Source organism: Ascaphus truei, chromosome 4, assembly GCF_040206685.1.
Source record: "Ascaphus truei isolate aAscTru1 chromosome 4, aAscTru1.hap1, whole genome shotgun sequence".
Classification (NCBI taxonomy): Eukaryota; Metazoa; Chordata; class Amphibia; order Anura; family Ascaphidae; genus Ascaphus; species Ascaphus truei.
The window spans coordinates 42,550,858-42,574,748 of record NC_134486.1 but is presented as its reverse complement, the minus strand read 5'-3'; the positions used below and the strand labels follow the sequence as shown (position 1 = coordinate 42,574,748).

At 43.6% G+C, this 23,891-nt stretch overlaps 1 protein-coding gene across 3 annotated transcripts in view; it reads right to left on the bottom strand.

The window, feature by feature from the left end:
- The window catches only part of PTPN14 (protein tyrosine phosphatase non-receptor type 14), a 119,128-nt gene that overhangs the window by 50,281 nt on the left and 44,956 nt on the right, over window positions 1–23,891 (bottom strand). For all 3 annotated transcript variants that reach the window (XM_075595627.1, XM_075595630.1, XM_075595628.1), the window contains exon 3: window positions 14,734–14,903. In XM_075595627.1, the coding sequence (XP_075451742.1) occupies window positions 14,734–14,903 (170 nt within the window). The remainder of the gene's footprint in view (window positions 1–14,733; window positions 14,904–23,891) is intronic.

The window sequence follows — 23,891 nt, the reverse complement described above, 5'->3', positions numbered from 1 at the left end:
CAACATAGTATATAATGGCAACAATACCTGGGGGAGTCAACATTGCAGTTGTAGGCATTTGAGGAATCTGCTGCAGATTAGCACATTTTTGCACATTTCTGTGGGAGCTTCTGGGAGTGCTGGCACCAAGGGGAAGATAATGGGGCAGCTACAACATTCACAAAAGAAACTTAACTGCTTCACAGCTGGAAGAGCCTACAGCACTTTGTGCAATACAACATTGCTGGTGCATCTTGAAGCACAGGACCAACTCTAGCCACATTGCTGGCAAAAAATCAGGAAGAGCCCACAGCAGTGAACGCCGAACACAGGGATCACTTGTTTCGGAAGGCAAGGTTTAAAATAGTATCGTCATATCGGTGTGTGTAACATTACAAGTGCAGCTCAATTCTAACCAAATATATATATTTGGCTATTTGGAGGACACACTCACCCAACTGTTAGGACACAAGTCGATTGGTGTACATATTGGGCATCCCTTGCAATAAAACACAAGGCCACAGATTTTCTGCCAGGCCATTGCAAAAGTGACTGCTGGTGAAAGGAAAATGCACTCCCAGTTTTATGATGAACTATGTGGAGAAAATGTGCACTCCCAGTTTTATGATGAACTATGTGGGTAATGCACAGTTAACGATGCATCAATTTGCATTCACTTGAATGGAAGTTAATACATCATTAAACGGTAATTCCTACTGTAGTCACAGACTGGACAGTTATCTCTAAGAATGGGACCACACGTTCTGATGGAAATGCTTTCTTGACAAAGATCCACTGAGAGCTGTGTCACCGCACGCCGGGACACCTCACCGCTCGCGATCTCGCTGACGCCATCTTTAAATGTCCCGCAACGCTCAGAGCACAGCGGCCGACGGGACATCTTTCAATGTCCGGCGAGCCCGCCGTTCCGACGACATTTAATTTTTTCAAACGTCGAGATCGTGAGTGGCGAGTTCTCCCGGTGGCAAGATGTGTGGCGGTGGTTTGGCCACGGCCAAAATGTTCTAGACCAGTGGTCTTCCGCTACGGCTGTAAACCGTGAGAAAGTTAAATAAATTCAAGCAACAACCGTGCTTCATCCAAACAAAAAGAACATAAAATGTATCTGCTAAAGACCTGAGCAACTGCACGGTGCATGGGGCATCAAAAGTAATCTTGACTTGGTCTCCTGGTTTGTGCCACATTTTTAATACTTGAAAGTATCATCATCTACCCGCCATCAAATAATTATTTCTTCATATGCATGTTAAACTGTGTTTAAGCAGAGCTTCTCCATGGCCGCTATACACAAAAATGACATTGTAAGTGCGTTCCCACGTGCTCTGTTGTGTTATCGCACTGTAAAACTGTCCAATCATGTTCTCTTTTGGACAAATGGAAAAATGACCACTATGGGGATCTTGTAAAAACGACTGGCTGAGTCCTGATCTCTGCGGCTTTGGGGATTGCTGCTTTTAGGAATTTGATTGCATTTTATTCAGGTTCGGGCAATTACACAAACGAACGATAAATCTTAACGGGGTTAAAAATACAAAAACACAGATTATAGAAAAGGTGGCATATATGTCGAGGTGGTTTCACCTTCTCGCAATTGCAATGGTGATATGGAGGGATGTATGCAGGACAGCGCAGGACCTCACCAGCTGATACCGTTACCCGATTACAAAAGGTGCCCACACTGATTGCAGCTTCTTACGCAGTATAATCCCTGCCTTTTGCTACCAGTGTCACGCATGTTTTCCCTTTAATTTAACATACATTGCTGTATCAGAGAGTCCTCATCCGTAAACCTGGACTGGGACATTTTAAGACGGAGCACATTCCTAAAGACCTTCGTGTGGGTTTTGCACATAATACAAAATGTATGAAAGCTCCCCGGGGAGATTTGGGACGTATATGTCACCCTCCACTGACAATCATGGTCTTCTATCATCCAGGAGAAAGCTGAGAAATGTTATACTTTACAGCCACGTAATAGATGAGTTTTCCAGTATGCGGAGGAGCCCCCACAGTCAAAGCCAGCAACTACCATAAATTACCCAGACTGATGAAGTAGCCATCTTTCATATTTAAAACAATATTTAGAAAGAGATGCATACAAGTGTATTCAGGCAATTGAACTGAATAATTAATTGCTTCTCTATGTGCCTTCTAATTGCATTAGTCTAATTCCTTCCTCTGCACGTGTGAGGAATTGGTGAATGCTGATCTGTGTAACCCCACCGTGCCCGGCTCTTACTACAAAGGACAGTCACAAGTGTGAGGTAGTGAAGTAAGTTAGTGTAGACTCTCATACCTTTCTCCCAGGGTGCTGGTGTTCGGGCTGACTGGTTCTGCAAGCTTAATTGGTTCTGTTAATAAGGGCGCCAGGGACTTTAAGTGATAGACAGGTTTCTTTTATAGAGACAGGACAATACTTCATACACATTTCTTCCCTGGGTGCCATGTAGTTTCCCAGGGAGGTAAGCCACGGCTTAAAATAACCTTCCCTTGCCCACAGTTAAGGGGAACTGCGTTTCCATAGCTTTATTGATCTGGAGTTACTCCCAGGTACTTTCCTAGACTTAGCATAGGGGTGTACTTCAATCCAGGTTCCCATCTACTGATCATCCTTACAATGTCCTAGCAGTCTTGGTCTTCACTTAGCAACCTGGTGTGCATATACTTAAGAGTTGACGTCAGAGCAACATTAGGTTGTGACAGTTCATGGGAGCCCTGGTTTAGAGATCCCTTGCATAGATCTGTCACGCACGGCCTCCTTGAGATATATATAGCACTTATAGCATCTTCATAAGATAGGGGCCCTCTCCAGCTGGGGATACTTTTCCCTAACTGCATAACAACAAACAGTGAAAGGGGCAATCAAAATTACACATAAAGGACATATTAGTAACACCATACACGTACCACATTGAGACTCCTCTCCTATGGTGTCCTCCAGGAGCCTGGGGTCTGGAAGCTTCTACATCTCCTTTTATACCCCCGAGTGATGTCACTATCCTGCCCCTGTAACTGGGCAACATACAGACATCACTATCCAATAGGATCTTCCGCCTGCAGGTGCCAGTTCAGCAGGTTCTGGAACCAAGGAGGGGTTGGCCATCTGACAGGGACTGCTCTGGCAACATAAAAAAATGCTACTAGGAATTGGTTCCAGTTAGCTGGTGTCTTCCCTAAACAATAACCTGTGAACTCCCTGTTATGGGCAATAGTAATCCCACTAGCGGGGTTACACCTGCATCATTATTTCAGCTGTGAAGTCATTCTTCCAAATGTCTTGGTCCCCATATGGGCACCACATGAGATTTGCCATGTAAGGTCTACTCCAAATTAAAAGGATTTAATTCAGAAGTCTTTTATCACCATACTGTAGGTATAGCAGTCATCTCCTTTCTCCCACCACCACTAATAATTTGGGGTGACAAAATGCATAGAGAAACAGAAGAGCAGAGTAGAGATGGCAACTTATAAAAACACCAGCAACATCACGGCCTCTAGTTGTCTCTGCAAATTCCTCTGGGTAAACAAACATTCCCATGGACTAAGACCTTGCCAAGGCATGCAAGCACGCATATTTTATAAAGCTTCTCTCTCAAAAAATACAAGCCTTTAAAAAGAAGCCATCAATTTGTACTCCAGGATAAACAAAGCGATATCTCCGGCAGTCAGCCGGGGAAGGAACACAGTGTTTTTGTTTTTCACCCTAAAAGGCTATTATTCGTTAAAAATAAACTTTGTATGTGAACTACGCAATGAGCAGGCCAGCAGAAGCATGCTTTCTGTTCAGCGGCTGGCATGCCACAACCTGCATCTTACTTTCTGCCCTTGAACTCTTCCATTCATTATCACAAATTACAGGGAGAATAAATACAGTTTACCAGCACAATGCGTTCCTTAATAATAACCTATCATTTAAATCAGGGCTAATCCAAAATACCAGAAGTATTAGCCAATGCAGAACACCGACACACATTATAGAAGAGTGACTTATGAAAACATTATCCTTTCTTCTTTGGAATCTACTTCACACCGGCAGGGCTTGAATTAGCATTCTTAGGATGTTCACTTTGCTGCTCAGTAAATGAAATCAAGTAGCTGCAGAAATTCCATTCACTTCTTCCAAAAGGGGCTGCATTTGTTTTTTATATGTTGAAGACACAACTTTGTATTATTATTATTACAGTATATACTAAATAAAGAAGTACATGTTTAAACTTGCTAATTCGTATTCTGCAGTAGGACGGCACAAAACCAATAACGTCACTCAAAGCTTGAAGAACATTTTTCAGGGGCAAGTGTTGTAAAGTGGGGGGATGGTCATATACATGTGAACCCGAGGGAATCTCGTTGTCTGCCGTTAAATATAAGGTTTGTTACAACGCCATTAGCACTTTTTCGAGTGACTGCGAAATAAATGCAATCCCAGCTCAATGGCTTATACTAGTGTTGGGAAATTCTAGATAAAGCTCACAAAGAGAGGAAATGATGTGTTTGTCATCACTGTTAAAATACAATTACAGCACCTTCACTTTTTTCCCCATAAGCCTGTGAAACAATGCACACGGCTTCCTTTGCGTGCACCACCCAGATGTTAATCACGTTTAAAAAAAGTATTGGTTGTGCGCACCCAGTAAGGTATATATACATATGTTAACCCCCATTATCCAAGAGCACAGACTTATTAGTAAAGTGAGTTATTGAAGCTATTGCCTACATTCCAAATATATGTCAACAACGGTCAACTCGCACTGCGTTTCTGATTATGGAGTCACTGATTTTTAGCATCAACAGATTCATAGTCTCACACTGAAGAAAGTCAGCATTTTATAAACCAGAACAACATCATCTCCTTCATTCTAGTCCTTGGAGGTGGACATCTGAATTACAAAAAAAAAAAGTATTAAGTCTGAAAAACTCCCACATGAACATCCAATGAAAACATTTTCTGCATCACGGATACACAATAAGCCGGTTACATCACAAATGTACAAACTATTTAACTTCCATCTTGGGGTAAATTCTATATCTTCGTTAAAGCTGCATTTTTTGGCCAAAAATGAACACCACATCAACAATCTCTCTAATAAAGAGCTTTTCTGGCACCTGAACATTTTAATTCATTGACCCGCACAAATTATATAAAAAAAATTGCAACGCTGAAGCACCAAGCAGTGTGTGTGAGTGTGAGTGTGTGTGTGTATATATATATATATATATACACACATACACACACTGTATATACACCCATAATTCCAGTGTTATGATTTTATGTTAAATTATTTACTTTATTTTATTTTTGTTTTTAAATAAAAGGTGGTTCATTCAAGTCCAAAAGGCTTCAACACGAGGTCAACCAAAGCAGCTTTAAAATATTACTTTTCATTAACATTTAGAGTCCCAGGGGTCCACAGTGCCACAGATGTCAGAAACCACCCTCAGCTGCCTTGTCTTCCTCCTCCATCTCACCGCAGGACTTTGCTGACTATTTCAAGGAAAAGGTGGAATCCATACGTGGAATCCTACGTGGAATCCTACACTGCTTCCTAACTCTCCGCCTGCCTTCCTTGACTTTTTTTCTAATTTCACAGCAGGAACATGTGGCACTGCTGCGCTCTTCTCCATCTACCACTTGCCCTCTTGATCCCATTCCCTCCCATCTCCTAAAACCTCTTGCTCCTACTATAATCCCTATACTCACACAGATTTTTAACTCCTCCCACTACTCTGGTACCTTTCCCTCCTCCTTCAAACATGCAACAGTTATACCATTACTCAAAAACAGCAAGCTTGACCCTACCTGTCTTTCTATCAACCCGTCTCCGTACTGTCCTTTGCGTCTAAACTCCTTTAACATCTTGTATGCTCTCGCTTGCTCCATTTTCTCAACACCTAATCTCTCTCAGACCCTCTACAATCTGGCTTCCGCACTGCTCACTCCACTGAAACAGCCCTCACTAAAATAACCAATGACCTCCATGCTGCCAAAGACAGAGGTCATTAAACTGTGCTCATACTACTCGACATCTCTGCAGCATTTGATACTGTGGACCAACCTCTTCTCCTTCACATTCTCCATACTCTTGGTATTCGTAACAAAGCTCTATCCTGGATCTCCTCTTACCTCTCCCATCGTACTTTGTGTCTCTTCTGCCAACACTTCCTCCTCCATCGATCTCTCTGTGGGGCTACCCCAGGGCTCTGTGCTGGGACCTCTTCTCTTGTTCCCTGTACACACTTTCTCTAGGTGACCTAATCACATCTCTTGGGTTTAAATATCACCTCTATGCAGACGACACACAAATTTACTTCTCACCCCTGACCTAGTACCTGCTGTACAGACCAAAGTTTCTGAATGTCTCTCTGCGATATCATTCTGGATGGACATCCACCAACAAACTTAACATGGCTAAAAACAGAGCTCCTCATACTTCCTCCCAAACCTGGCCTCACTACCTCCTCCCACATTACTGTTGGAAGTTCAGTCATACACCCAGTAGCACAAGCACGATGCCTAGGGGTCACACTCTACTCCTCTCTCACATTCAAAAGTATCAAAAACCTGTTGCTTTTTCCTTCCGCAATATCACAAAGATACGCCCTTTCCTCTGTTGCGTGACTGCTAACACTCTGGCAGACACTCATTCTCCCCGTCTCGGTTACTGTAACCTGCTGTCCGGCCTTCCTGCCTCTCGCCTCTCCCCTACAATCTATCCAAAACGCTGCTGTCAGAATCACTCTAATCTTTTCTAAATCTGTCTCAGCGTCTCCCCTGCTGAAATCCCTCTCCTTTCTTCCTATCAAATTCCGTATCACACATTCAATTCTCCTCCTCACAGCTTTACACTCTTTTGCTCCTCCTTACATCTCAGCCTTAATTTCTCGCTTTGCACCATCCCGATTCTTGCGTTCTGCTCAAGGATGTCTTTCATCTACCCCTTTGTATCTAAAGCCTTCTCCCACCTTAAACCTTTCTCACTGACTGCCCCACACCTCTTGAATGCCCTTCCCCTCAATATCCTACTAGCACCCTCTCTAGCCACCTTTAAGACCCACCTGAAAACGCACCTGCTTAAAGAAGCATATGAGTAGCTCCGTGGCCAACACTACACCTGATACATAAAGCTTGGCCCCTTGCAGACGCACTTAACTGTATGCCCTCCTACTGTATCAATGCTCCTCCTACCAATTAGATTGTAAGCTCTTCGGAGCAGGGACTCCTTTTCCTAAATGTTACTTTTATGTCTGAAGCACTTATTCCCATGATCTGTTATTTATATGATTGTCACATGTATTACTACAGTGAAGCGTTATGTACATTAATGGCGCTATATAAATTAAGACACACACAAATACGGAAGTGGATGGGGCTCTACTTCAATTTCAAATCATGATAGCAGTCTGATCCTTCTTCCCCCCCCCCCCCCACCCCCACCCCCTACGTCCCTCTAGAAAACAGGCCAATGATGTACAGTATGTTGTTAGGCACTGTGAAGGTAATGCTTATTCTAACAACACCGCATGCATGTTTGAGAGTGAAGTCAGGCTGAAGGAGGCGTAACACAATATATTACTATTCGCAGGATCTCACTAAGGTAGATAAATCTTCCACGGAACATAACTAAAGACGAATCCCTGAATCATCAGCAAACCATCACTACTCAGGAATTTTATCTGTCATTTAGCGAGCTCTGCCAAATTCTTTTGGAGATTTTCAGCTTTAGAAAGACCACAAACTTAATGCCGCTTCAAAACCTCACCATGTTGACATCCAAGTATGGCTCGTTTTCCGTGTTTATAGGTTACCATGCAAACAGAAAAATTCCAAGACTATATTCTTAAATCAGCAAAGCTGCCTCCCCAAGTGTAGCAGTTACAGCAGAACCGTGATGGATCATGTCCACGTATTTAAGTTTTGTTTTTAAGATTTTGGTTGCATTACCATTGTGAAAGAGTGGGGACCTTTTGTTATGACTGGCAACTGTGACATCCAACCTTTTCTGTCCAAGGGGCAGCAAGTTATGGCATAGAGGCATAACCATGAATGTCTAAAGTGAACTACTGACAATGACATGATTAATTAATTTATTTATTTTTAAACTGAATTACAAGGAGGTTGAGAGTTCAACTTCTCCATACCCAACCCGGTTCTTGAGATATTTACCTTTTTATGTGCTGGTAAAAGAAATGCTTGCTGTGGCCATCCAATAGGAATCTGCAATGTCATGCAATGACAACATCAGAGCTTTCTATTGGCCTGTAAAATTGAAGAATGGATTTGGGCCTATAATTATTTTCGAAAAGGGACCATGAACATCAGCACATAAAGAGATACATATCTGAGGAGCTAAAGATAGCACAGTTCAGCTCTGGGGGATTATTAAACATGCTTATTTTATTATTATTTTTACATAGAAAATTTGCTGCAATAATATTATTCAGTGGTGCCCGCGCATCAAGTGCCGGTCAGGTTACCGTGCGCCACGACTGCCTCCTGGTAAGGCTCTTTACCACCCGTGTGTGGATGGATAGAGATATAGCTCTATATCCCTTAGAGGAAATAGAATGAATGGGTTTGAAACCAAACAAAAGTCGATGACATCGTCACATGGATAAACAAGTTGAAATGCCAGTGGGCCGGACATATTGCAAGGAGAAATGACCACCATTGGACCAATATGGCATTCGACTGGATTCGAAGAGAGATTGAAACATCAAGACGACGAACAGTAAGATGGGAGGATAAAATCAGAAAATACGTTGGAGCAGCGTGGAGAGGCTTACAACGAAGTACCTGGGAGATCATTGGGGAGGCCCTTCATCAGCAGTGGATCGACAAGGGCTGAAGATCATGATATATAACAAGGTACGTTACTTCTAATATTCAAAAATATCTTGATACAGTTAAATAGGACCAGCACACCTGGATAAATAATGCATACATTTATTCAGAAAATTATCAATGTTTCGATCCTCAGAAGGTGCCACAAATGGTCACTTAAACACCTGTTGTAGGACAGTAAGTGATGACACAAGTGACCAGCATAATGACGCGGTTGCAACGTATGAATAGCGAATGATGGAAACAATTAAAAGTAGAATACATTTTTTTATTTTTTTAAAACATCATTGCGTCAGTGTCTGCTTTGAAAAAGCAAGCGGTGTATTATCCTAATCGATACAACAAGGTAACATCATGTCAATAAAATTAATCTTATGCAGTCGGTGAAAACGACAACACATGTGGGATCCATTGCTGTCCATTCGCTAGGATATGCCAAAGAAGGTCAGCAAGAAGAGGCCGGAGGCAACAATAAACCAAAATAGAAATAAGCATAAAATGTAAATTGAGTCTGTTATTTCATTAGTCACTTCATTGTAAGAACATACAACGTTTGGTAGTTATAAAGATCACAGAAAAGTAAATCAAATTCCAGGGAAGAAGGGGAAAAAAAGGGGGGGGGGGGAGAGGGGGAGGATGAGGGCCTATATCAATTATAACCATGATACATACTTCTTTATGACAATATCATTACAGAATTGTGTGTTTTGCATGGATGTAAAAATATGTCTGTATCAATAATTCCATGCTTTATATTTAGGATTGCTGTTTTGGACTATATTGAGCCACAAACATCCTTGCTGGGTTTTTTTTTTTTTTTTTTTTTTCATTTTCTTCTTTTAGCTCTGGGGACCGCCTGCTTCAGAAGATACTTAGCTCCGAAGTAGGTGCCAGTAGCAGCTCCAGCTGAGCAAGCAGGGCTTTAAAGTTCAAAGCTCCCGCGTCACATGGACCAATAAGAAGCCGCACTGATGGCGTTGCAGCTTCCTATTGGCCCACAGGACGCAAAGACTTTCAACAGCAGAACCTTGTCAGCCGAGAACAGATACCAGCACCTAATTTGCAGGTAAGTATCTCCAGAAATAGCGGGTCCCCGAAGCTGAAATTAATGGGGTTTAGCTCCGGAGACGAACTGCTTCAATGCCATATTAAAATAATAATAATTTGCAAAAAAAATCAGCTGGCATGGATTATCTCAACACACAAACACTAAACAATTTCATAAAATGATTCTATTACAGAACAGCCAACAGGAAGGTTTCTGTTGGACAGAAAAAAAACAAAACAAAAAAAATTCGGCGTGGGATAAGTTTAGTTTTGAATTGCAATCATGTCAGACATTAGAAGTGTTGAGAAAGTTGGCTTTTTAAGGGTTAACTTTTGCAAATAACGAGGCACGCTGATGATATTTACAAACGATTGTTTTACAAGCTGAAAACGCGCACGTAAGTTGGAGTCTTTCCCTGACCAGCAATATAAATAGCTCCTGCTACTGACAGAGGCTCATATTTGTGGCAGGAAGCGAGGCGACGTTACTTTGCAAACATCAGCACACTATTCCCTATAAGAGAATGTATGCTAAAAAATACATTATACTAGAGACAAATTATAGCATGAAGTGGAGGCAATTTTAGCATGTGCTTCAAATGAAAATCAGGTTGGATCTGTATGTACAATTTCCCTAAATAAATAATTGAATCATAAACACTTAAAGCTGCAGTTCAAGCAATATGCTACACGTGTGTTAGGAAGCATTTCCAAACTGACAGACCCTTTCCCCTTCTGATAGTCTCTGGCTCTTGAGCCCCACCCTCTCTCTAGCAGTGAACAATTATATCTAGTAACGCCCAGTCAATCATATTCCAGGATTACATTGCCCAGAAAGCTGTGCAATAACTGAATTAAATAACCCAGGGAGAGGGGGGGGGGGGGAAGAGAAAGGAAGGAAGAGAGAGAGAGAGAGAGAGAGAGAGAGAGAGAGAGAGAGAGAGAGAGAGAGAGAGAGAGAGAGAGAGAGAGAAAGGAGAGAGAGAGAGAAAGGAAGAGAGAGAGAGGAAGGAAGAGAGAGAGAGAGAGAGAGAGAGAGAGAGAGAGAGAGAGAGAGAGAGAGAGAGAGAGAGAGAGAGAGAGAGAGAGAGAGAGAGAGAGAGAGAGAGAGAGAGAGGAAGGAAGGGAGAGAGAGAGAGGAGAGAGAGAGAGAGGAAGGAAGAAGGAGAGGAAGGAGAGAGAGAGAGAGGAAGGAAGGAAGGAGGAGAGAGAGAGAGGAAGGAAGGAAGAGAGAGAGAGAGAGGAGGAAGGAAGGGAAGAGAGAGAGAGAGAGGAAGGAAGGAAGAGAGAGAGAGAGAGGAGGAAGGAAGGAGAGAGAGAGGAGGAAGGAAGGAGGAGAGAGAGAGAGAGAGGAAGGAAGGGAGGAAGAGAGAGAAGGAAGAGGAGGGAGGAGAGAGAGAGGAGAGGAAGGAAGGGAGGAAGAGAGAGAGAGAGGAAGGAAGAGGAGGAAGAGAGAGAGAGAGGGAAGGAAGGGAGGAAGAGAGAGAGAGAGAGGAAGGAAGGGAGAGAGAGAGAGAGAGAGAGAGAGAGAGAGAGAGAGGAAGGAAGGGAGAGGGAGAGAGAGAGAGAGAGAGAGTGAGAGAGAGAGAGAGAGAGAGAGAGAGAGAGAGAGAGAGAGAGAGATAAAGAGAGGGAGAGAGAGAGAAGAGAGGGAGAGGGAGAGACGACTGAGAAGATTACGCAAGCAACAGCGGTCTCTTATTTTCCTGGACCTCTGGTTTCCTGGCTGGCTGGGATCCTCTCCACAAAATACTTTCTGCCTTTGGCTAGGTAGGCAGCTGACCATAGCATTGTTAGCTCACGGGTGACATCATAATGCACAGATAATTGGTTAGCTATAAATCTGGAGCCTGCCAGGAGGAGGTATCAGTCATTGGGAAGCATGGAGCAGAAGATGTGGAGGGTTTCATTTTGCCAGAATCATACATCAATAACATCCTGAAGATCAATGGAGGTAGAGAGAAGATGGGAGAGCATCTTATTCTAACTAAGAACAGGGTGGAGTTTGGGATTTGTTTTTACATGGGTGAACATTCCCTTATCTTACTATATTATTCTACTTCTGTATGATGTCCTCATGATCAAAAGTGACTGGAAAGGGGAGGAGACTGAGCAGGGACAGGAGAAGGGGGTTTAGTCTGACGTCATGACCAAGTAAAAGGGGGATGATGTGGAGGAATGACAGAGGGGAGGGGGGGGATTAAACATCTCTCCCTTTCTTTATCATCATGACAAAATAAATGGGGTGATGGAGGGAAGTGGGAAGGGGGTAAGGGGAAGCTGGTATGAAATGAGGGGTGATGGGGGCGAGAGTGTTTAGTCTGATGATATGACAACCAAATAAAAGGGGGTGATGGGTAGGGGAGGGGGGAGAGATGAGAGGTGGGTGAAGGAGGGATTGACAGGAGAGGTAAATAGGGGAGAGTGACAGGAGATGGGGAGGGAGTTTAGTCTGACGTCCTAATGGGGGTGATGGGGGAGTGACAGGAGAGGGGGGCTTTGATGGGAGTGAGAAATGTTACTTTCTTCAGTCTGATGTCATGTCTGGGGTGATATGGGACGGGGGAGGGGAGGACCACAATACTTTAAATCCTAGCGCATGCACGGTAAATAAACCTCACAATACGTATCTTGGCATTTTATTATGTAAAAATCATACTACTCTTAGTGCTCCGAGAACAGGATTGTGCATATGACAGCTGTCTCGTATTTTCTATTGCAGAACAACATGTTCCCTACTAATCTGCTTTAAAAAGGCTGAGCGTAAATTATCACAGATGAATATATTAATTGTATGAAGCATTAGGAAGTGATTTAGCTGTAATAATTAAGTGATGTTCTAATCTGTACTATATTTGTGTATGAATTGTCCAGACCCTAAAAATATTAAATGAAGGAAACCTCCTTCAGAAATAAAATACCACAGCAGCAATACCCATAGGACAGGGGTCAGCAACCTGCGGCAGCTCTTTCCACACCTACATGTGGCACTCGTCCGTCCGCAGGTTGCCGCCTCTCCCCCTCACCGTGCTGCCAGTGGCTGCGGGGGGGGGGCCCGGCCGGCGCTGGTCAGACGGCCTCTTTTTGCCGCTGGCATCTCCCCAGCTGCTGGCCAGCCTCCTGCACTGTCCCACGCCGGGCCTCTCTCATGCTGGCGTGCACGGGAAATGCGTCACAGAGCGGACCGGCGTGGGACAGTGTAGGAGTTGGGCCAGCAGTTGGGGAGATGCCGGGGGCAACAAGAGGCCTGACCAGCCCCGGCCAGGCCCCCCCCTCCCCAGCACAGCGATGGAGGTAGCAGGTGCAGAGCGGCAACCCATGACCGTGCAGGAGATAGGCGGGCCCAAAGTAAGCGCGTTTCACATATTAAAAAAAAGGTGCAACCTTCTGGCATCTCTTACTTTAAAACCGACGTTCGAGCTTTCTTTAGTGAATCTATCCTTTTTTTTTAAATTATTTTATGATCGATCTCTTTGCCTTTTGTGTGTGTGAAGAGAATATATTATTTTGGGTGGTATTTTCGGAAGTGGGACAAACTTGCTCCTTCAAGAAAACATTGTGATGTTTATTTGGAGAAGTTAAACAGATTACCGATAATGCACCCGGAGAGCTAGTGATTAATATGCTTTGCAGAAGATAGCACCTCGTGTAGTGATTATATTATTTGGGGGGTGGGGGGGTAGTAGGGGGTAGTGTGTATTTGAGAGGGGGTAGTGTGTGCGTGAGTGTATTTGGGGGGGCAGTGTGTGCATGTGTGTATTTGGGGGGGGTAGTGTGTGCCTGTGTGTATTTGGGGGCAGTGTGTGCATGTGTGCATGTGTGTATTTGGGGGGGCAGTGTGTGCATGTGTGTATTTGGGGGGGGGGTAGTGTGTGCATGTGTGTATTTGGAGGTGTAGTTTGCATGTATTTGTGGGGGTTGGTAGTGTATGGATGGATGGATGATGGATGGATGATGGATGGATGTGTATTTCTAAATGACAAACTGTTTTGCACAGAAAAACAATGAGAACAAAAACTAAATCAAGGAACTTATTGTGAGATGCATTTTATTCCCCCACATATTTTGTCATATGTTAACGCTTATACAGTATATACCTATTATTAGTGTGTGTACAGTATACTTTATGTAGGTGTTTGTGGGGGTGTAATATTCATGCATGTGTTGTGGCTCAGAATATTTGGGACAAAAATGTTTTATGAAACGGCTCTTCTTCCTTAAAAGGCTGCACTAGAATAATGTATTTGTGTGTTAAAATCATGATTTTCCTAATCGTTAGCTTCTAAGGTTACCATCATCATTACCTTTAGATTGCACTGGGCTCTATTATAATTCCATTTTAACCTCCCAGAAACTTAGTATTTCAAACATGCATATCTCCTTAACAGAACATCAACCTTTAAAAATGAAAAACTGCGTTGGATAGGACCAGAAGAGAGAGAGTTATGAAAAATAAGAGAAAACGCAAATATGAGATAATCAGCGTTTCCTGCTATTTTAAGAAATCACACTTTGTTACCAATCTTGACAGACGAATCATGATTTGTCCGACATTTCCGTTTAAGGTAAAAAAAAACAGCAACGGGAATTCACCAACACACCCGTTACTAGAAACTGCCAATAAAAACGGATAGTGGCTCCAAATATGAGCCATCCCAACATGCAAATCCTGAACCACATTTTTCATGAGCAAAACCGTTCATCTGTGAAGTGTAAAAATGACATAGTTTGGGACAGTCATGTGATAATTCTTGTACTCGAGAAGAAATCTCATTAGGCAAACCAAGATATGTCTATACACAGAATCTATTATTACATCTATGCAACATAAAAGAACGCATACATACCTGGTGGCACATTGCTTTAGTCGGGACACATTTGGTACATAGAACATTACACCAAAATAAAGCAGAGGCTCCATGGCAAACTTGTCCAACTGCTTTTTCAATGATTTTTCGAGCTCCACCCATCGTGCTTGCCGGGTCTTTCCAAAAAACCAAAGGCCAAAATAGTGGGTCTACAAAAACAAAACAAAAAGTCACTCAGTGTTCTATATTAGAATGTACATATCAGAGAAAAAGGATAGTAAATACAGGAATACCCCGGTTTAAGGACACTCACTTTAAGTGCACTCGCGAGTAAGGACATATTTTTAATAGAGCACCATTCCCCTGTGTTCGTATGCTCGCTTTGCGAGTAAGGACACATTCTGCCCTACAGACCACAGTAGTAGTGATGCGCTGATTCCCCTTGCCCAATAGGCAAACGGCAGCTCGCGCATGCGCCTGTCAGCACGTCCCGAACAGCAATACTGGCTCCCTACCTGCACCGAAGCATCGATAAGTGGGGAAAAAGGTAGTGCTTTACATACACGCTCTGGACCCATTGCGTACGTTAATGTGGGGTATGCCTGTACATTTGAGTGTGACGTAAAAATTGAACCGTAATTAACAACCCGATCTGTAGCACAATTAATACTAGTTGCTTTCTTTTTTCCCCAGCCATGTTTCTAGAGAGCTAGAAAAAAGTATGAATGAAGAGATCTTGGACAGCACAATCCTTTCTTTCATTGTATGAAATCACGTTACTATGAGAGTTGTTTTGGCAACAATAATACTACAGGTAATGGGGAAATTATCTTCACCGGCACGGCTAAGAATTCAGCTTCAGACTCTGGTCTAGTATTTCTCAGGCAGTTATTGCTACAGATGAAAGGTGTGGTGCCACTTAAGTAACCTAATGGCTACCTAATAGGTGGGAAGGATAAAATCGTTATTAATGCAACAAAAAAAAAAGCACAAAAGCAGGGACTCAAACTAAAGCACTTTTATTGTTTATATGCAGTAATGACCCATCATGTAACAGTGTGATTTTGGAAGGATAACTAAATGCAGCAGTGATATGGCAATTGTGTTCTGGATATAGGGCTTACTGAGTTCGAAAAATACTGTTTGCATGACAAGCAAGCCGCAAACGAGGAAAAAAAAGACGTGACACCATGCTGGAGGAATAAGGCCACAGTTTTAACTAATAGTACAACACACAACTTGACCCCAGACTGGCCCAAGCGTTGTTGTAGCTAGTGACCCCCACACTGTTGTTGGCCTGCTGACCAACACAGCACCCGTAAAGCCTCACTCCACATGGGGGCAGGGGCTTCCACCACCAGCGGCCCATCACCAATTACTGACCGGGCAGTATAACCAACTATATATTTCTGGTCCCAGTCTGTAACTGTAACAAACCCCACCTAGAGGTGACAAAACAAGGCATAATGCCAATTTTTCTATAGAATATATTTACACACACACACACACATTATGGATGCGCAGGAGCGGTATATGTATATATATGTATGTACACACACACACACACAGAATGAAGGGATATAGATATACTGTATATATAAAATCCGTCAGAGAGAGTGTGTGTGTGTGTGTGTGTGTGTATGTGTGTATGTGTGTATGTGTGTATGTGTGTGTGTGTGTGTGTGTGTGTGTATGTGTGTATGTGTGTATGTGTGTGTGTGTGTGTGTGTGTATGTGTGTGTGTATGTGTATGTGTATGTGTATGTGTGTGTGTATGTGTGTGTGTGTATATTGTGTTCCGCCAATTTTTTTAAAAGTGCATAAAAGGTCCCTTTTTTGTCTTGCCAATGGCACTTGCGCGAATAGCCTGCACCGACCGTGAATGCGCAGCCGGCAAGAGCCGATCCGGCCCATGAGCGATCGTCTCTTACAGTTTGCGATCGGCGCGGGTCGTTCACGCATGTGCAACATTTCTTCCTGTTTTTCACTGGGAAGTTATGGCCTGTGGTGGTGGTGCTGGAGGGCGGGGTGGGGGGTTTGTTGTGTGTGTATATATATATTGTGATGCCCACATCACGTTGCAGTATCTTTTAGTCCCAGATTAGGCAGGAAACTTAGTATTTCTCTACACTGTTTATTTACAGGGGTTAAATTATACAATAAACAGGCCCACCTCCCTTTAAGGCAAAAGAAATCATAAAAGAAACACATACTCCCTCATAGGAGTCTAACTACACAGAAGCTGCAGCCATCTAAGGCCGCAGTCCCAGTGTACACTGTAGCACGTGCTCCCGGCGTGGGGGGGAGGCGCGTGCACAGCGCTTCACCGTGAACTGCGGTCTTTGGAGAGAGGGAGAAATTGCAACGGAAGGGGGCGTGGCGGGGGATTTGCAGGGGCGTGGCCATGACCTCATGCGGCTGGTTCGCCCTCATAGGCTGAACTGCCGGGGGCGTGGCCACGCCTCCGTCGCAAGTTGCAAATACATTTTATTTGTATTTGCAAAAACTTGCAGTAGAGCGCGGCTGCACCTTCCGTGCTAAGGTACCTACTGGGCCCAGCCCTATTGGAGGGCAGTGCTTGTACGCACAGCGCACACCCGAAGGCACTGGGACTGTGGCCTTACGGTAGCCGCCAGCTAATCGGCTTGTCGGCTCAAAACATGTGCAATTATCTCTAAACAATATACACAGTCTCTGCACGTCAATATAGTGTTTAACTCATCTGTTTCTGTTTGGGGGGCATGGCCCAACGAGTGCTCAGAGAATCCCACTGTACTTCCAATATCCTGGACAGGACATCCCTGCTTCAGCGCAGTCTCGCGTCCTACATTCCTCTTCCTGGGATTAAAACCCAGGCAGTCCCAGCAGGCTCTGTGACCACTGTTCAGCGAGCCTAAGGGACTGTGCCAGCCTCTTCTTGACTGGGGAGAACTCTGTCCCCCTTCTCTGGGTAAAAGCAGGCTCTCTCAGAAGCCAGCTGTCCATGTCTGCCTTTTACACTTTCTTGTTCAATCAAGAGTTCTGCAGTGGCAACAAGTCTCTCCAGGGGAGGTTAACTGCTTGTATGCTGGAAAGCATAATTGCGGCACCACTCAATCCTATACAGAGACAGTGATTATCTCTATATATTCGGCTCGACAAATGCACTCGCCTGGGACAAGTGCAGGCAAGGCAGCTGTGCTCTGATCTCTCTTTTCCCTCTGCTGCAGTCAATGGGCAGAAGTGGAGACACTGCCTACATCCGGGTCACAGCTCTGTGTGTGCTACTGCTCATGCTCACACTTAGCAGATCATGGGGAGTTGTAATTTTTATAGATATGAATACAGAGCAAGTCACATAGCAGCAGCATAGTAATATTTCCCAGACACTGTGCTAGGGAAAGCTAGTTACTTCTGCATGTACATTTGTATACACCTCTTGGTGCTTAGGAGATGTCAGGAAAGCTGCTTCAGTTCCTCCCCTTTAGCCAATGTTGATGTGAAGGTGGTAACCTGGCTATGGCATACCCCTGAGCCTGTAATACAGCTAAATTATTGCACATTTAGCCATAAACCTGTTCTCTCTGTGTCTGGGGCAGGACAGGCAGGGCTGGGGCAGAACAGACAGGGCTGCTGGTTTTGTCTTTGAAATGCAGTTTGTCCCGATAACAAGTGCCCTCCCCTGCTCCCCACACAGAGCCCCCCTGCTCCCAACACACAGAGCCCCCCGGAGGTCTGACACAGCAGAGCTGAGCTGCAAAGTACTTCATCAGAACCCAACCCTGCCTTCTGCCTGCCCCAAATACCTACCACACACACACACACACACACACACACACTATTTTTGTGGGACCTAATAAAGGGTCAATAAATAAGAAAAGTGCAATAACAAACAGGTGGGGGGGCAGGGGGGGAATTAGTTCTTTTTAGGAATTTATTCCATTTTTTTTCATTGGGGGTGGGGGCGGGGCCAGGAGGGAAGGAGCTTTTTTGGTAATTTGTCAAGCCCTGTGTATACGTATGTGGGTATACTATGTACCATGAGTGAAAGAACAGCAAATTTGTGAGTGCAAACTCTGCTGTTTATTCTGATTTCATTTATATATCTTATGGATCTGCACCATCAGTCTCTTGCTTTCCTCTTTTTGGAGAATCGCTGTCTGGGGGGAGAGGAGACCATACTCTATATTATTGATGTGAGAAGCTGCTCGTGGAGGAAAGAAGCTTGTATACAGGTTTTATTGTATCTTTCCTCTTTATTTCCTTTTGTACCGATTTTGCGCCCGTTACCATTTTTGCTAATGAACAGATGTTTTTTCTTACCTGCTTGGACACATTAACGCTCCCCCTTTTTTTTTTTGCAACATAATGCAATGTCGAGCCCTGCCATGGATTGGTGGCTCTGGCTGCTCTGATAATCTCCTTCAAAACTTTCCCTTTAACCGGAGGAAACAAAAACCATACCCAGTTGCGTTTTGAACGGCATTCCCAAGAATCCTGGGTTGGATCTAGTTAACTTTCCGCCGTGTTGACTAGTCAATACTGCTGTGACCACCTTTGGGGAACAACCCCAAGCTTCCACTTCTCCTCAAAAAACATACATTTTTTTAACATTTCCTGGTCATGGATACCTTTTTTTGTCCGTTGCGATCACTCTGCTTTAATCATATCCTTCACCATGTAGTGAACCAAGAAGGTTCTTGGCTTCCTATGCAGGCTCCTGAATAGGCGATCCCTACACCCCAAAGCGAATGCTTGTCCTCGATCTGGAAAATGTTTCTGTCTTGATATGCCGGTCAATGAGTTAGAGCTCAAAAAAGGTGGGCGATTCAGCCCCTGAAAAAATAATTTTCTGATGATTCTCCTCTTGCTGAATTGTTCGTTTTCTGAATTTTTCAGAAGAGGAGTCTTGCTCTTTCCAGGCTAGTATCTGATCTTGCTCGTTTTTGGCCTGTGTGTGCAGACTTCATATAGGCTACCTCAATATCCTGGGTTGCCATATATTTCATCAAGGAGATTAATTCAGACATTGGTTCAACTGGATTTTTTGCCGCATTTTTTAGGCAATCCTCAAAATCCTTTTTTTTTTTTTTTTTTTTTTTTTTTAAATGGTGGCATACGGTCTTAATTTCCTTGCGGCTTTCCCCCCCCTAATAGCAGACTCTTGCTTTGGCCACTGGATTCTCCTGTTGTGATAATGGAGCACTGACAGAATACAAATAGCCAGCTCTCCTACAAAAAACAAAAATCACAATACTGACCACTACCGTCTCCCAGAGGCTTACCTTGGAAACTTTGCAATAGTAGTCCTTGCAGAGACTGCCTCCATGATTGTAAAGTAATATTAGTTTGGGTCAGATAGGCTTGCACGTTTGTAAGCAGTCCCTTTATCTTAGGTAGGCTAGTAGCATTGGCCCTTTATTTTGCAGCACTTGAGCAGGCTTCCCAGCGTAAATGCTGTCCTCGTGCATCTGTGATCCTTGAGCAGAGTAGCAGCGCAGCGACAGCGTTTGTTTGCCGAGCACTTTTTAAAACCTCCATATTTTTATTTTCTGGTGACATCACCGTCTATTGCGAGAGCTCACTGCTGTCGTCTGAGCCCACGTGGTGTGGCGTTCACCAAGACTCCTGCACAAGCTGCTCCTACAAGGTTTCTGGAGCTGCGAGCCTCCACGGGCTATTTGCAGCACGGCCACCCTTCGGCCCCATGGAACAGCAAAATTCATTGGAGTGCGGACATCCAGGTTTCAGCGGGAAATGCAGACATCTCCGATGGATCAACTAAGTAGTCAGGCAAGCCCCTTCTATATTACAGAAAAACTCTAACCTCTTCCCCAGCTAGGCAAGACAGAAAAAGACTACCTGGGGAGGAAAGGAAGAGCTATTTATGGTCCAACATGTAGATTTCTATCATCTTTCAGCTGGAGGGTGGAACTTAACCGATTGGTGACCACTGCCATTGAGACAACCAGGAAGTTCAATTGGGGAAAAAAAACAAAACAAAAAAAAAAACAAAAAAAACTTTGTTAAAGTGTAGTTAAGGTTTGAAAGCAAAAGTCTGTAAATTTCAAAGTTAAGGTGACATGCAACGTTAACTCTCCCACCCCTTATGCTTTGCTGATGTCACCACATATGAAATCTCAAAATCAGTGAATGTGAGGTGGATACAAGTGATTATGGAATTGGTGAAGTTGACATCACACCTGTCAGGATGTATGTTGCACACTAAAGACTACTATAGCACCATGGAAAATTTCCGTTCCAACCAGCACCGAAAACTTAATTCCTCCAAAGCTATCACCACCACAAAGCATATGGGAGCAGGGAGGGGGGGGAAGCATGGGTAAAATTAGAAGCCTGATACTTGTGGGATAGGCCGAGTAGAGAAAGGGATCAGAGAACTTGTGGGGGGTGGAGGGATGAAGGGTCCACGATACTTGGGGAGGCAAGGGGAACCAGGGGATCACAGAAGCCTGACAGATCTGCTGGGGAACAATGAGAGAGATGCTGGAGAAGCCTGATGGTTGGAAGAGAAATGGATAGGACACGCCTCATGCTTCTGGTTGGCGAAAGGAGAAAGGCACCTGAGAAGCCTAATGCTTGGAGGACAAGAGAGAACAGGATTGAAGAGGCCTCATGTTTCTGAGGAGCGGAAGGAGTCCGGGACTAAAGAGGTGTGATGCTTCAAGGGGGTGGGGAAGAAGGGTCTAGAAAAGCCTGATGTTTGAGGAGTGGGCTCGGTGAGAAATAGACAGGAGAAGCCTGGTTCTTTGGGCTGCATTCCATCATGTCATTGTCATGTATAAAGACATCAGCAAAACATGGGGGGTGGGGGGAGTTAAAGTTGTGTCACCTTGACGTCGAAATTTCCAGATTCAAATAAATAAATAAATAAATATATATATATTTTTTTCTCTACACTGTTTTAGCCATTGAATCCTTTGTATATCAGTATTGCTTGACCTGAAGGAGACATTAACTCTTGAAAGCTTGTCCTATGACATACATTGTTAGTCCAATAAAAAAGGTATCACCTAATACTGAAGAACTCATTTATTCTGCTATATACATACATACATACATACATACATACACACATACACACTTCAACGACACTAGTATAAGACCAAATAATATAATATACCAGTGAGGAATATGCCAATTACATTAATTATAAATAATATCATTAACTATATATAATGGTATTATTTATTGTAAATCTAATTGGCATATTCCTGACAGGTATATTATATATATGCAATTACCTAAATAATGATAGTAGTATAATGATAGTAATATACTTTGCCAATACCATGTGAACATAAGATATCAATAAAAATATAAAAAGCCAGTCCCAACATCACAGTCCTCAGGAGTTTTTGCAGCCTGGACACAGGAATCACCAATTCCTTGAAAGATATCTATAGAAACAAAAAAGAGAACAGGCTCACTCTTAGTGTATTTAAGTTTAACAATTTAATGGGCCTTTACAAATAAAAAAGTACACGCTCACAAACGAGGCCAGTAAATCGGGCAGTTTTGAGACAATCTCAAGCTCCGTCTCAGTGAAGAAACCCACATGGCTGCAGCTGTGCTATCCGGCACTCCCCGCAACTGGATGCTTGCACGCTGGTACTAGCGGCTTCTTGCCTCCGCTTAAACAGCTCGCTGCCTTTCAGCTCACATTCAGTAGAGTGACACTTACACACAAATGGCACCCTACGTGTTTTGTCTAAACTACTTCATCAGGGGTACAAGTCGTTGATGAAGTCGTTTAGTCGAAACGCATAGGGTGCCATTCATGTGTGTCACTCTATTGAACGTGAGTGGAGAGACAGAGCGCTGAGAGATCGTAGGCAAGAAGCCGCAAGTAGTAGCATGTACCAATATGGGCCGGGAAACATTGTGGTGGAGTATTGTTGCCGGTGGAGCCGATTTGGAGGTGATACTGTCTACACATTCCACAGCCGGCTGTCATATAAGAACACTCCTGCTCCGGTCACATGGTTCCCCGGCTCACATTGCCATCTGCTTTGTAATGGATTCCTGCTGCTCCCACGCCGACTGAATACAGACTTGTGATGCTGCCACCGCCACAGGACCTTTGCTGCCCTTACTAGATGTCGCTGTGGTCTTCCTCCACCTTGCAGGTAAGTGCCATACGGGTAAACGGGTAGAAAAATTGATTTTGCCCGGGTACCCGTTTTTTTTGTTGTGTTTTTAAAGTAGGACCCGGTACAACACTAATTTCTATAGCAAGTTTTAACACTTCTCCAGTAGTGCAAGATTTTTGCAACACTTGCCTGTTTGTAATAATTTGCTGCCAATATTGCCCTCCAAATGTTTGGGGGAAGGGGGGGGGGAGAAGTTAATACAAAAAACAACATGAGCAGTGTGTTCAAAACGAGAAAACCCAGCAAACATTTGTCACATGGCAAATTTGACATATTTAGCAATTTAGCAATTTTCCAGAGCCGAGACTCCCTGCTTCCGGATATACTTGCTTCCGAATTAGGTGCCATTTGGTGGCAAAACCTACAGTACCAACAGCATAATAAAAAAAGACTTGGCGATGGTGCAAATGCGGAGTAAAATCAGCTACAAGGGTTCCCAATATGTCTGCTGTTTAAAGATCTAGGGCCCGATTGGGCCAATAGGAGGCCGTGACATCGATGCGCCTTCCTATTTCCCCATGGTGACACCGGGAGCTTTAAACTTTAAAGCCCTGCTTGCTCAGCAAGAGCTGAAATTAATGGGATTCAGCTCCAGATGTCCCCTTCTTCAATGCTATATAAAAAAACAAAATTGCAAAAGTATTTGCCTGCTTGGATTGCTCCTTTAAAATAAATACCATGTGTTCAATTGTGCTTTGTCATGTAGGTGCAATTCTACTCTTCCTTAAAGAGAATGTTACACAACACTTTTAAAATGTTTAACTCTTGTCCTTCGAAGAGAAACAATTTTTTTAAAACAATTCCTGCTTCTCAATACTTGGGGACATGGGCGTAGACAAGAATTTCTGGAAACGGGAAGAATCTTGGAATTCATCACATGAATGGAGAGCACCAAAATCTGAATGACTTCTACTCTTGCAAAGACAATCCAACGTGAAGTCAGAAACGGAGACCAGAATCCACACATCCCCAGAATAGCTCCATTCAATGACATATATGACATCTGTCCAACTCCACCGTTACTGTGACCACCAACTGCTAAAT